General features: G+C 38.1%; 1 protein-coding gene across 5 annotated transcripts in view; it reads left to right on the forward strand.

Annotated features, from left to right (window-relative positions):
* DOCK8 (dedicator of cytokinesis 8) overlaps window positions 1-13,482 on the forward strand; it is a 245,598-nt gene that overhangs the window by 69,363 nt on the left and 162,753 nt on the right. For all 5 annotated transcript variants that reach the window (XM_033237174.1, XM_033237173.1, XM_033237171.1 and 2 more), the window contains one exon: window positions 84-155. In XM_033237174.1, coding sequence (XP_033093065.1) covers window positions 84-155 — 72 coding nt within the window. The remainder of the gene's footprint in view (window positions 1-83; window positions 156-13,482) is intronic.

Below are 13,482 nucleotides of genomic sequence, written 5' to 3' on the forward strand. Positions count from 1 at the left end.
ATCATGTTCCTTGCTTATGATAAGGGATTGTTTTGTTTTCACCCAGTAATAACATGTGTTTATTTCATTTTCTACCTCATTAGGGTTGAACTGGACCCTCATGTCAGGGACTGTGTTCAGACCTACATCCGGGAGTGGCTAATTGTGAACCGAAAGTAAGTTACTTTTTTTCCACTTTTTATATATAAATATTAATTTTATATTGTTAGTGTTTAAATATTTCTTAACGCTTTGAACAGTTCTAGGTTTACAGAAACATTGCATGGAAAATAGAGTTCTCATGTACTCCCTCCTTATCCCCACCCCGTATCACACACACACAGTTTCCCCTATTATGAACATCTTACTTTAGTGTGGTACGTTTGTTACAGTAGCTGAGCCAGTATGGATATGTTGTTATTAACTAAAGTCCATAGTTTACATTAGTGTTTACTTTTTATGTTGTATATTCTATGGGTTTTGATGTATCTGCCTTTACAGTATCAAATAGAATCGGTTCGCTGCCCTAAAAGTCCTCTGTGTTCCACTTGTTCATCCTCCCTCCCTGGCAACCCCTTTTCCTTTTTTACTGTCTCCGTAATTTCACCTTGTTCCTCAATGTCTTTTTGTGGCTTCATAGCTCATTTTTTTTTTTTTTATTGCTGAATATCTTTCATCGCATGGCTGTACCATTGTTTATTTATCCATTCACTTACTGAGAAAGAAAGTTCATTTTAAACATAAAGAATAGACTGCAGGCTTGCCCAACCCCTAGCCCATGGGAAGCATGGAGCCCAGGATGGCTTTGAATGTGGTCCAACACAAATTCATAAACTTTCTTAAAACATTGGAGATTTTTTGTGTGTGTGTGATGTTTTTTAGCTCATTAGCTATGGTTAGTGTTAGTGTATTTTATATTTGGCCTAAGATAATTCTTCTTCCAGTGTGGCCCAGGGAAGCCAAAAGATTGGGCACCTGGAATAGAGCCTTTTTGTTTTCTTCCAATTCTGATGAAGTCCTAGGGGGGAAAAATTAAATGAATTGAAACCTGGCCTCAGATTCAGAGGTGGTATTCAAGTTTATGACCAAGAAATAAATTACTTTCTGGCCTTCCAGTAAGGGATCTTTCTCTCCTGGATTAATCAAACCTTCTGTGACATTGTTCTGAGCTTTTTCTCTCCATGCCATGGAGCTGGACAGCACTCTTTCATGAGAAACCCTCTGCATGGGTGTACGTGTTGGGGAGTGAGATGTGGACTATCTACAGATTAGGGCACACGCCACTAGAGACACATCACAGAACCTTTGACAAGACATTAGTAGTTTAAAATTCTGATAGCCTCATTCCTCCTATACCTCAGTAAGAATTACTGTTCTATGGGGTAAATGATGAAAGACTTTGAGGATTGGGTTTTATCCAGCTCCTGGAAGGGTGCTATTGAGTTTGTGCTGAGATTTTCTGGAATAATGTCAATATGCATACATTGTCAGCAGCAGAAAAAGAGAAAGCATTCGTTATTAAAAGTTATTAAGAGAAAGTTAGATGCTAATCCATCATCTGTTCCAATATGAATGGAAAACAAAGTTCGCTGGGCAGTCAAGTAAAATTATGGTTTGCTGATAATAAAGATTTCAGAACAAGTTGTTCTCAAGTTTTTAAATGCTATCATTAGAGGTACTTTCTGGACATTAAAGATCTAAAAAAATCTGAGAAGGAACAACAAATAGAAAGGTCTATTTTGATACATTTGGTTTTCAGATTTATTTTCTATTTCGGGCTTGCCCACTTTTTCATTTCTCATAGCAATGCAAGCTTCTTGGAGTAGTGATTTTTCTTGATCTTGCACAAATGTAAGAGAAAAAAATGACTCTTTTTGGAATACTTGTTGTAGAAATTTTAGAAATAATTATGAAACAAAAATCACTCAGTTTCACTCTAGACAGATAATCATCATGAACATTTGATGTCTATCCTTTGAGTAGTGTTGGGTTTTTTGGTATATGTTTGTATGAAAACTAAATAAGATTATAATATCATTTTTGTTACATGCATTTTCAGTTTTCACCATAAAGAGCGATTCTCTCCCTTTGCTATTAAATATTCTTCCTCAATACAATGATTAACTATTGCATAATATATTTATACCAAAATTTATTTAACCAATTTTAATATTTAGACAATTCCTTACTTTTCAGTGTTGTACTTAAAATGCAACAACATCCTTCTCACAAAAAATTTGTACATATTTATGATGTTTTTCTTTGGAATAAATTCCTACAAGAGGAATTTCTGTGTCAAAGGATATGCACAAATGTAAAGATTTGGAATGCTAGATCAAACAGTATGCTGGGCGCAGTGGCTCACATTTATAATCTCACTCAGCACTTTGGGAGATTGAGATAGGAGGATCACTTGAACCCAGGAGTTCAAGACCAGCCTGGGCAATATACAGAGACCTCATCTCTACGAAAATAAAAATTAAAAAATTAACTGCGTGTGGTGACATGCACCTGTAGTCCTAGCTACTCAGGAGGCTGAGGCGGGAGGATCACTTGAGCCCAGGAGGTCAAGGCTGTAGTGAGTGATGATTGCATCACTGTACAACAGGCCAGGCAACAGAGGAAGACCCTATCTCAAAAAAAAAAAAAAAAAAAGGCCGGGCACAATGGCTCATGCCTGTAATCCCAGCACTTTGGGAGGCCAAGAAGGGTGGATCACCTGAGGTTGGGAGTTGGAGACCAGCCTGACCAACATGGAGAAACCCCATCTCTACTGAAAATACAAAATTAGCCAGGCATGTTGGCGCATGTCTGTAATCCCAGGGAGGCTGAGCCAAGAGAATCACTTGATCCCGGGAGGTGGAGGTTGTGGTGAGCCAAGGTCGTGTCTTGCACTCCAGCCTGGGCAACAAGAGTGAAACTCTGTCTCAAAAAATAAAAATAAAAAAAGATTAATTGTTGACACTGTATGCATGAATCCTCAAGAATATTAGATGTTATAATTTATCAACATTTCCAATTTTATTTGTTAAAAGGTTGTCTTTTATTTTCATTTTCTTTTATTATTAGATTAGGTATCTTTTTTCTGTTTCTTGGCCATTTTTGTTTTTCCTGGTGCTCTGCTTATTCATGAAATTTGTGCATCTCTATTAATGTATTTGTCTAGTCTGATGTATTTTTATAAGCGCTTTATTTGTTAAATATATTAACCCTTATCTATCATGTATTAAAAATGTCTTCCCCAGTATGCTTTTTGTCTTTTAAAGTTGTTTTTAATTTTTAACATTCAGAATTATTTATATCAATAAATCTATATTAATATTTTTCCTTATGATATTTAATTTTGGCATCATGCTTAAAATTTGATTCACAAACTTATTATTTTCTAAGAGTTTGGGATTAAAGCATGAATCCAGACCATTAGCCACTTGACTATTGCTTCTGTCCCTTATGTGTCTCCATTTGTTTTTATCTTTTCTATAGAAGTAATGGTTATCCATATATTTATTCTATGCAAGTTTTTGCATCTTGTTCCCCCCAAAAAGAAAGGAATATCTGTTTTAACTTTATGTTTGGCAACATTCTAGGGATGGGATTACCACTGGCCCAGTTCTCTGCACCCCTGTGTAATGGAGCAGCTCCCTTCCCGAAGGTCAGCTAGTGGACAGGAGAAGTGTACAACTTCAGAACTCATTGTCAGTTTCCGACAAGCTTTCTTGTAGAAAAGATGCATCTCTTTCTAGCCCTCTGCCTGATTCTCTTGCACTCTGAATCTAGCACTCTGCCCATGACAACTACAATTCCTAGCACACACTCCTCCCAGGAATCATTCTGTCTCTATGTGCATCTGTCGTGTTTTATCTGTGGGGAGAATCCAGTACACTATTGCCAGATGCCCTTCATCTCCCAACCTCATATAGTACATTTTTAGCTTGTTGTTTTCTGTGAGTTGTATCTGTATTGTTTTAGAATGATGGTAGAAGGAGAAGGGCAAGGAGAAGGTGGTGATTCATATAAATGAAGCCAAGTGGAAGCTGTGATGCCTTCATAGATAAGCCACTACTATGAAGAAGGAGAATTCAGATTTCTGTATAGACACTGACCAAGGACTCATGGGCAGGAAGGTGTAAAACACCTTCTTATCTTTATTCAGTGAGTTCGCCTTTGGGGAGACAAAGTTTGGTACATCCTTCTCTTTCCAGCTCCATCTGATCCACAGAGGTTCTGTCCAGATTCAGGCATTAAGTTATCTCTTCATTTGGATGAGTTTCCATTTTTTCTGTGTCTTCATAAGTGGTTTACTAGAAAGTTGGAAGAGGATGCAATAGGGGTTGCTGGCCATTTATTAATTAGTGATTGATTATTTAGCTCTCCTTTAATTTGGTTATGTGCCAAATAATGTATGATTGTTTTGAAAGAAATCAAGTAATATGGGGGTGCATTAAGGAAAAGGCAAATCTCATGCCTCACTACTTACCAGCGTCCTACCCTTCCCTTAACTCACTCTTCACTGTATAAAGCCCAGCTGTGTAGCTTCCAGATCTTTTCATACCCTCACAAAAAATATTTGTCTATTTATATTTTTCACATAAAGATATATGTATTAATGTATGTATTTATGTATTACAAACTTTTTAAAAAATAACTGTCCATGTCAGAGCTATATCCCATTCTACTGAAATGCTGCCTAGTATTGAAAGGGTGAAGGAATGTGTCATAAATTATTGAAACTAAATGAGCATTTGGTCGTCTCCATTTTTCATAATTGCAAATAATACCGAAACAAACATCTCTGCACATTTGCCCCTACACATGTGTGTGAATATTTCTGAGGGTAGAAATGAAGCCAGTGTACATGGTATGCTCAGATAAGTACTGCCAAATTCTTCTCCAGAAAAGTCATGCTATTTCATTCCATTACCAACTGGGCATGAAACTGGCATGTTGCCATATTCTTGTCAGTGCAGGATATTATTTATTAAAATAAAATTTAAATTCCTCCAGTCTTAGTGTTTTCTTTTCTTTTTTTTTTTTTTTTTTTTTTGAGGTGTAGTCTCACTCTGTCACCCAGGCTGGAGTGCAGTGGCGCAATTTCGGCTCACTGCAAGCTCTGCCTCCCAGGTTCACACCATTCTCCCGCCTCAGCCTCCTGAGTAGCTGGGACTACAGTCGCCCACCACCATGCCAGGCAAATTTTTTTGTATTTTTAGTAGAGATGGTGTTTCACCATGTTAGCCAGGATGGTCTTGATCTCCTGACCTGGTGATCTGCCTGCCTCAGCCTCCCAAAATGCTGGGATTACAGGCTATTATTTTAATCTGGAAGCTATTACACCTACTTTCTGAATACAGTTTCCTATCACCAAATTTCCTTTCCTTATGTGTTCTAAAATCCCAGTTAAATATGCACTTAACCATAAAACCATAAGTCCCACTCCTGGGTATTTACATAAAAACCTGTATGCAAATATAGCAGTTTAGCAGTTTTATTTGTAATTGCCAAACCTGTATAGCAGTTGTATTTGTAATTGCCAAAAACTAGAAAAAACCCAGATTGTACTCAGTTGGGTAGTAAACAAACTCTGGTAAGTCCATGCAATGGAATACTACTCAGCAGTGAAATGGAACAAATAATTGATATATACAACATCATGGATGAATCTCAGTTGCAGTATGCTAAGTGAAAGAAGCCAAACAAAGGCCGGGCGTGGTGGCTCATGCGTGTAATCCCAGCACTTTGGGAGGCTGAGGCGGGTGGATCACTTGAGGTCAGGAGTTCCAGACCAGCCTGACCAACATGGTGAAACCCTGTCTCTACTAAAACTACAAAAATTATCCGGGCATGGTGGCGCATGCCTGTAGTCCCAGTTACTCGGGAGGCTGAGGCAGAAGAGTCGCTTGAACCCAGGAGGCGGAGGTTGCAGTGAGCCAAGATCATGCCATTGCGCTCCAGCCTGGTCAACAAAGCAAGACGCTGTCTTAAAAAAAAAAAAAAAAAAAGAAGCCAGACAAAAAAGATAACTGCATGATTTCATTTATCTGACATTCTGGAAAAGATAAAGCTACAGCAATGGAAAACAGGTGCGTGGTTACCAGGGTCTGGGAGTGGGGAAGGAGGCTGACTACAAAAGGACATGGGAGTGTCCTTGGGGGGTGCTGGCACTATAGTGCCCGTGATGTAAAATCTGCCTTGGATCATTAAATTAGAAGAAATCAATTCCATTTATCCCAAATATTCCCTCCAAGTGAAATACTTTGGTAGCATATATAATAATTCAGTAAATATTAGCTATTATATTTATTAAGTAGTACATATCAAAAACATACTTATATTAGCATGTCAAAGGAATGAATACAAAATTCTCTCCCATATATTGAATGCGCCATGGAGGGGGCGACCTGCCTTCCTCTGGAGGACCATACTCAATGAAGTCACTTTGCCTTTTAAGGACATGCTTTTGTTATCCAGAACCATGCAGTCAAACACTGATTTAGTTAGCTCCTTTATTCCTCAATTATCTCCTTGCTGATATTACATTTATCTATAATATCTAGAGATAGGCTTTTATGTCCTTGCTAGCTGTGGTAATGGTTTTGAATCCCACTTAGGGGGTAGAGGAGTAGAGTAATGACCATTTGTGTTCCCTCCCACTCTCATCGTTCTATAGGGCATTTGCCACTCAAGTTCTATAATTGAGACATTTAAATCATACAAATAATGCTGCCCATGAAGGATAGAGGAAATTTTTAGATTTCCTTTTAAACCTAACAGAGAAAGATTAAGTTACACAAAAATGTACAATATATGATCTCCAGTATATTGGAGGACATGTATTTTCTTACTTAAAATGTTTGTGTTACTTAGACTGGAAGATTTGTTAAACGATTTCTATTCTATCATTCATGTCTATAGCACCAAATTTGGTGTCCTTGTTCTAAAAACAATAGTGCTTTTCTCCCCATGACTTTTGAAAATGGTTCCTGGTTTACTGATTAGCATGGTGCCATGTTTGCTTGGTTGTCCCACCTTATAGCTGCATATTTTGATAACTTTGTGTGGATAAATATTTGATGACATCTTTTGGGTGATATTAACTATTTTACGCTTTACTTCCTATGTCATTTTCTCTAAATGAAGCAAAGAGGGATAAACTTGAGAATGTTTTTGATGCTTGGTGGAGAGCTGAACTCTTAAGTAATTAAACTTGTTTACATAATATATTTATTCTTGCCAGAGACAGTGAAACATTTCATGAGTGTTATGGGCAGCATCATAAAAGCCTTTAGACTTTGTTTTTCATCTGGGGTGATTAAGGTAATTCTGGAGGAAGGTCGAGCTCAAGGAGAGCTGGGATATCAAGGAATGGGGTATCATCTGTTTTATTACTCCATATTTTACTCCCAGTGAACTGGTAAACAATTAAAATTCAAACACATCAGTGCATATAATTCAGTTACTCCCAAAACACCATAAAAATGTCTCCCTGATCAATAATTGCTTATTATGACATGCATTTGTTGTGCTAGCTGTCAAGGTGCTTAGCTATTTGCTTTCTAAAAGTATGAAAAAGCAAACTCGGCTAATCAGCCTATGTGGTAACAAAGAGCAATCCAGCTGTGGATGTCACAGAGCCACTCTTGACCTGTTGTGCATAGACTCCCTCCCCACAAATCCAAACCCACTAAGACTCTCCAGGCTCTGTTATCACATGCCAGCCTGGTTCAGCTTGGATGCCCTCCTCACACCATATGGGTTCTGATTTTCTATGCCAGGCAGTCCGTCTTAAACGGATGCATTCTCATCCTGTTTGGGCTTCAACTTCCTATTCTGGACCTCCTTAGCTACTCCCACCCCAAGGCATGGAGGGCTGCCTTGTTCTGATGCACCTTATGATTTTAGCACCAAATTGTACAGGAAGGGAGAGAAGGGAAAGGAGAAAGAGGATGTAAAAGGAAAGAGAAGGTAGGGAAGAGGAAAAAGAAGATGAGGAACACATATTATTTTCTAATCCTCACAATAGGTCCTCAATATGAGCAACATTTCCCCCTATTTCATACTTGAGGAAACTGTGACTCTGAAAGACTAAAGCCTTGTCCAAGGTCTATTAGTAGATTAAGGAGCCAGCATCTGCACCCAGTTCCTTCTGACTGTAGCACCTGAATTCTGCGTGCTCCACCACATTGTCATTAAGGAGAATGCTCTCAAGACGTGCTTGGTCTTTGGATTGTCTCAAATGTGTTAGAATAGTGTTTTAAGAAAAGAAATGCAGATCTCCTGGGAAGCAATAGGTCGAGTTCATTTCATGAGAATCATTTTTCTAGCAGTTGGCCTGTTTCCCCATTTTTCTCCTGTCTGCATCTAGGTACAACAGGAACTTGGCTTTATTTGATTCCGTTGCCAGGGTGGGGTAATGAGGCTGGGAGTCTCTTGTAGCCAGTGGCAGTTAGCCAGCAGTCTCACTGCCTACCCAGTGATGGTTCCTTCTGCGGCCAGCACTTCTGGCATGAGTCATCTTTACATGCTTGCCAACCCTTGTCTTCTCCTCCCCAGCCAGGTTCACCCTTGCTGCCATGAGGGAGCTTGGAGACTTTCTGAAGTTTTTAAATGGGGAAGTAGATGTTAAACCTACTATGAGGAAGAGAGGGAAAGTTTGCTCTAGTTTCGAACACATGGTCATAGAAGATGCTAGTCTTAATGCTTTCCATAGCAAAAACCCTGAAGTCTTAAAGTGTGCATATTGTGAACTGAAGTTGTAACACTATTGTGTAACTAATTTGTTAATGCCCATTTGTCATTGACTGTGGGGTCCATCTGAAAAACTCACACAAACACTCTAACAAAATGGAAGACAGAAAAGAAAGCAAGCATCATTTGTGTACAATAGCCAAATAAATTTGATGGTCCCAAAAGTTAAGCATCTTTTGAGGAGAAAATTTGATTTTAAATTAGGGCCAGGTGGGTGGCTCATGCCTGTAATCCCAGCACTTTGGGAGGCAGAAGCGGGTGGATCACCTGAAGTCAGGAGTTCGAGACCAGTCTGGCCAACATGGCAAAACCCTGACTCTACTAAAAATACAAAAATTAGTTGGGCATGGTGGTGCATGCCTGTGATCCCAGCTACTCGGGAGGCTGAGACAGGAGAATTGCTTGAACCCAGGAGGTGGAGGTTGCAGTGAGCCAAGATCGTGCCACTGTACTCCAGCCTGGGTGAAGGAGCCAGAGTCTGTCTCAAAAAAAAAAAAAAATGATTTTGACTTTTTTCAGATCAGTGCATGAACTTTTATCATAAAACTTTAAAGCTAGGGAAAATATCTTAGAATTCACCTCGTGTTCATGCTTTACCCTATGAAGAAACAGAGGCACAGAGAGAAATAACTTGAGGATAATGGAAACGGGCACACATCTGTAAGTGTGTGTGTGTGTGTGTGTGTCAGAGAGAAAGAGAGATGTTCCCTTGTAAGTAAACACTCTTGGAAATAGGTGCATTTTATTATAAGACAAAAAGTAATGCTAAAGCTGATATAGTTCTGGTTGCTAAGCCTCATACACAAAAGGTCTTTAGGTAGCTGCTTCCTGATTTTTATTTCTGTGGCCCAAAAATTCTCCTTGTAAACCTTCATGTCATGTCATACTAAACCTTTGACATCAATACCCTTTAAAATGTACAGGTCCTTTATTAAAAAAAGGCAAAAGGCAAATACCAATGTGGGAAATTTGAATTTTAATTGTTTGTTTCAATGTTAGAATGAATTAATGTTAGATAAATTATTTGGTAATTTTTCCCCCTAAAATTGGATTTTTCAAGAAACGTCACTGGTTTGATATATTGTTATGTGGGGCAGCATAATTTTAGGGGATAACTTAATATCTGCATATATTTGTCACTGCTTTGAGTTGGTTTTTGTTCTCTGACCCCCAGCGGGGATGTTAGATCACACAGATTTTTTTTTTCTTTGAGCCATTAGGGAGAGTCCAACACAGTCACTTTATGCAGTAGGAAAGCTTGCCTAGTCAGCACACACAGATATGTTGTTGCCTGATTTATATTTGTGAGAGTAACTTTTAAGAAGCTATCAGGTTTACGAAATACATGTGAGAATTTCTCTCAAATAACCCTGTTAATGGACAGTCCAACAATCCTCCCATCTCACCTTCCGGTATAGCTGAGACTACAGGCAGGTGGCACCATACTCAGCTAATTTTTTGTGTTTTTTATAGATATGTGGTTTCACCATGTCACCCAGGCTGGTCTCAAACTCCTGGGCTCAAGCGGTCCTCCCACCTTGGCCTCCCAGAGTGCTGGGATTACAGGTGTGAGCCACTGCAGCCAGGCTGTATATTTTTCTTGAAATCCTTTTTGAATGTTTAGTCTTGTTTTCTTATTCAGAGTACACCTTGTTCATTATTTATTTATTTTGCATTTCCCCAATTTAGCCTGCTTTCCACCCAGCCCTAGGAACATAGGTTTGGGTCAGAGAAATTTAAGTGGCCAGGGGACACTAAAGATGGCCTTGAGTTGAATTAGTCACCAAGCTAGTCTTATCTCTTTTCTAGGCCTAATTCTTGTCTTTTTTTTTTTTTTTTTGACTCAAAACAAATTGTCTTTAGAACACAATAAAATCCAGGGAGAGTGTCCTGTTCTTCCTACAGACATCACTGGGACAACTTATTCTTTAATTAATTCAGTCAACTAAAATTGGTCAAATACCTGTTCTCTGTGCCAGAGTTATAAACTTTGTATTTCTATAATTGCTAGTAGCTGTCTTACATTTCTTATTTTATCTATCTGGCATGTGATATGCCTAATAGCTTCCATTATCACCTCATGTCCCTTTACCAGCTTGGTGGTTTTTCTATTAGTTCAGGAAATCAAACAAAATGGTGTGTGGCCTGGAGGAACTAGAAAAACAAGAGCAAACCAACCTAAAGCCAGCAGAAGAAAAGAAATAACCAAAATCAGAGCTGAAAAAAAATTGAGACGTGAAAATCCATACAAAAGATCAATGAAACCAAAAGTTTGTTATTCCAAAAAAAAAAAAAAAGAGACAAGGTTGACAGACCACTAACTAGATTAATAAACAAGAGAGAAGATCGATCCAAATAAGCACAATCAGAAATGACAAAAATGACACTGCAACTGATGCCTCTGAAATATAAAAAATCCTCAGAGACTGTTACAAATACCTCTATGCACACAAACTAGAAAACCTAGAAGAAATGGATAGATACCTGGAAACACATAAGCCCCATAAGATTGAAGCAGAAAGAAACTGAAATCTTGAACAGACCAATAATGAGTTCTGAAATTGAATCAGTAATACAAAACCCACCCCAAAAAGCCCTTGATCAGATGGATTCACAGCCAAATTATACCAGACATATAAAGAAGAACTAGTACCAATCCTACTGAAATTATTTCAAAAATTCAAGGAGGAAGGACCCCTCCCTAACCCATTCTGCAAAGCCAGCATCATTCTGATACCAAAACCTGGCAGAGACACAGCAGAAAAGAAAACTTTAGGCCAATATCCCTGATGAACATCCACACAAGAATCCTCAACAAGATACTAGCAAACCAAATCCGGCAGCACATTGAAAAGTTAATTCATCACAATCAAGTAGGCTTTATTCCTGGGATGCAAGGTTGATTCACCATATACAAATCAATAAATGAAACTCATCACATAAACAGAATTAAAAACAAAAACCACAGGATAATCTCAATAGACGCAGAAAAGGCTTTTAACAAAATTCAATATCTCTTCATGTTAAAAACCCTCAACAAATTAGGCATTGAAGAAACATACCTCAAAATAATAAGAGCCATCTATTATTCAACTATCCACGGCCAACATCTACTGACTGGGCAAAAGCTGGAAGCATTCCTCTTGAGAACTGGAACAAAACAAGGATGCCTACTCCCACCATTTATATCAACATAGTACTGGAAATGCTAGCCAGAGAAATCAGGCAAGAAAAAGAAATAAAAGACATCCCATTAGGAAGAGAGGAAGTCAAACTAGCTCTGTCATAGTGCAGGTAATATAATTTTGTACCCAGAAAACACTGCAGACCCTGCTAAAAGGCCCCTAGAACTGACAACAACTTCAGTAAAATTTCAGGATACAAAATCTATGTACAAAGTCAGTAACATTTCCACACACCAATAATGTCTAAGTTGAGAGCCAAATCAAGAATGTAATTCCATTTATTCTTTTGACTAAAATACCTAGGAAGACAGCTAATCAAGGAGGTGAAAGATCTCTACAACGAGAATTATGAAACACGCTAAAAGAGATCAGAGGTGACACAAACAAATGGACAAATATTCCATGCTCATGGATAGGAAGAATCAATATTATTAAAATGGCCATAGTGCCCAAAGAGATTTTTAGATTCACTGCTATTCCTATCTAACTACCAACATCATTTTTTCACAGAATTTGAAAAAAAAAAAAAAAACCTATTCCAAAATTCATGTGGAACCAAAAAACCTGAATAACCAAAGCAATCTTAAGCAAAAAGAACAAAGCCAGTGGCATCACACTATGTGACTTCATACTACACTACAAGGCTATGGTGACCAACACAGCATAGTCCAGGTACAAAAACAGACACATAGACCAATAGAACAAGTTAAAGAATCAGAAATAAAGCTGCACACCTACAGCCATCTGATCTTTGACAAAGTTGACAATAACAAGCCATGAGGAAAGGTCTCCCTATTCAATAAATGGTGCTGGAGTAACTGGCTAGTCATATACAGAAGACTGAAACGGGACCCCTCCCTTTAATCATATACAAACATTAACTCAAGATGGATTAAGGACTTAAATGTAAGACCTAAAATTACAAAAACCCTAGAGAAAAAAACTAGGAAATAGTATTCTGGACATTGGCCTTAGTAAAGAATTTATGAATAAATCCCCAAAAGCAATTGTAACAAAAACAAAAATTGACAAGTGGGACTTAATTAAACTAAAGAGCTTCTGCACACTAGAAGAAACTATCAACAGAGTAAACTGACAACCTACTGAATAGGAGAAAATATTCACAAACTGTAAATCTGAAGAATGTCTGATACCCGGAATCTATAAGGAACTTAAATAATTCAACAAGCAAAAAACAAACAACCCCATTTAAAAATGGGCAAAAGACATGAACAGATACTTCTCAAAAGAAGTCATACGTGTAGCCAACAAATACATGAAAAAATGCTCAGCATCATTAATCATTAGATAAACACAAATCAAAACCACAAAGTGATACCAACTCACACCAGTCAGAATGACTGTTATTGAAAAGTCAAAAAATACACTGGGCATGGTAGCTTACGCTTGTAATCCCAGCATTTTGGGAGGCTGAGGCAGGAGGATTATTTGAAGCCAGGAGGTTGAGACCAGCCTATGCAATGTAGCAAGATGTGTCTCTACAAAACATCAAAATAAATGAAATAAACAAACAAAAACAAACAAAGAAAATTAGCTGGGTATGGTGGCATGT

The sequence above is a fragment of the Trachypithecus francoisi genome, unplaced genomic scaffold (genome assembly GCF_009764315.1).
Source record: "Trachypithecus francoisi isolate TF-2019V2 unplaced genomic scaffold, Tfra_2.0 Lachesis_group16, whole genome shotgun sequence".
Taxonomy (NCBI): Eukaryota; Metazoa; Chordata; class Mammalia; order Primates; family Cercopithecidae; genus Trachypithecus; species Trachypithecus francoisi.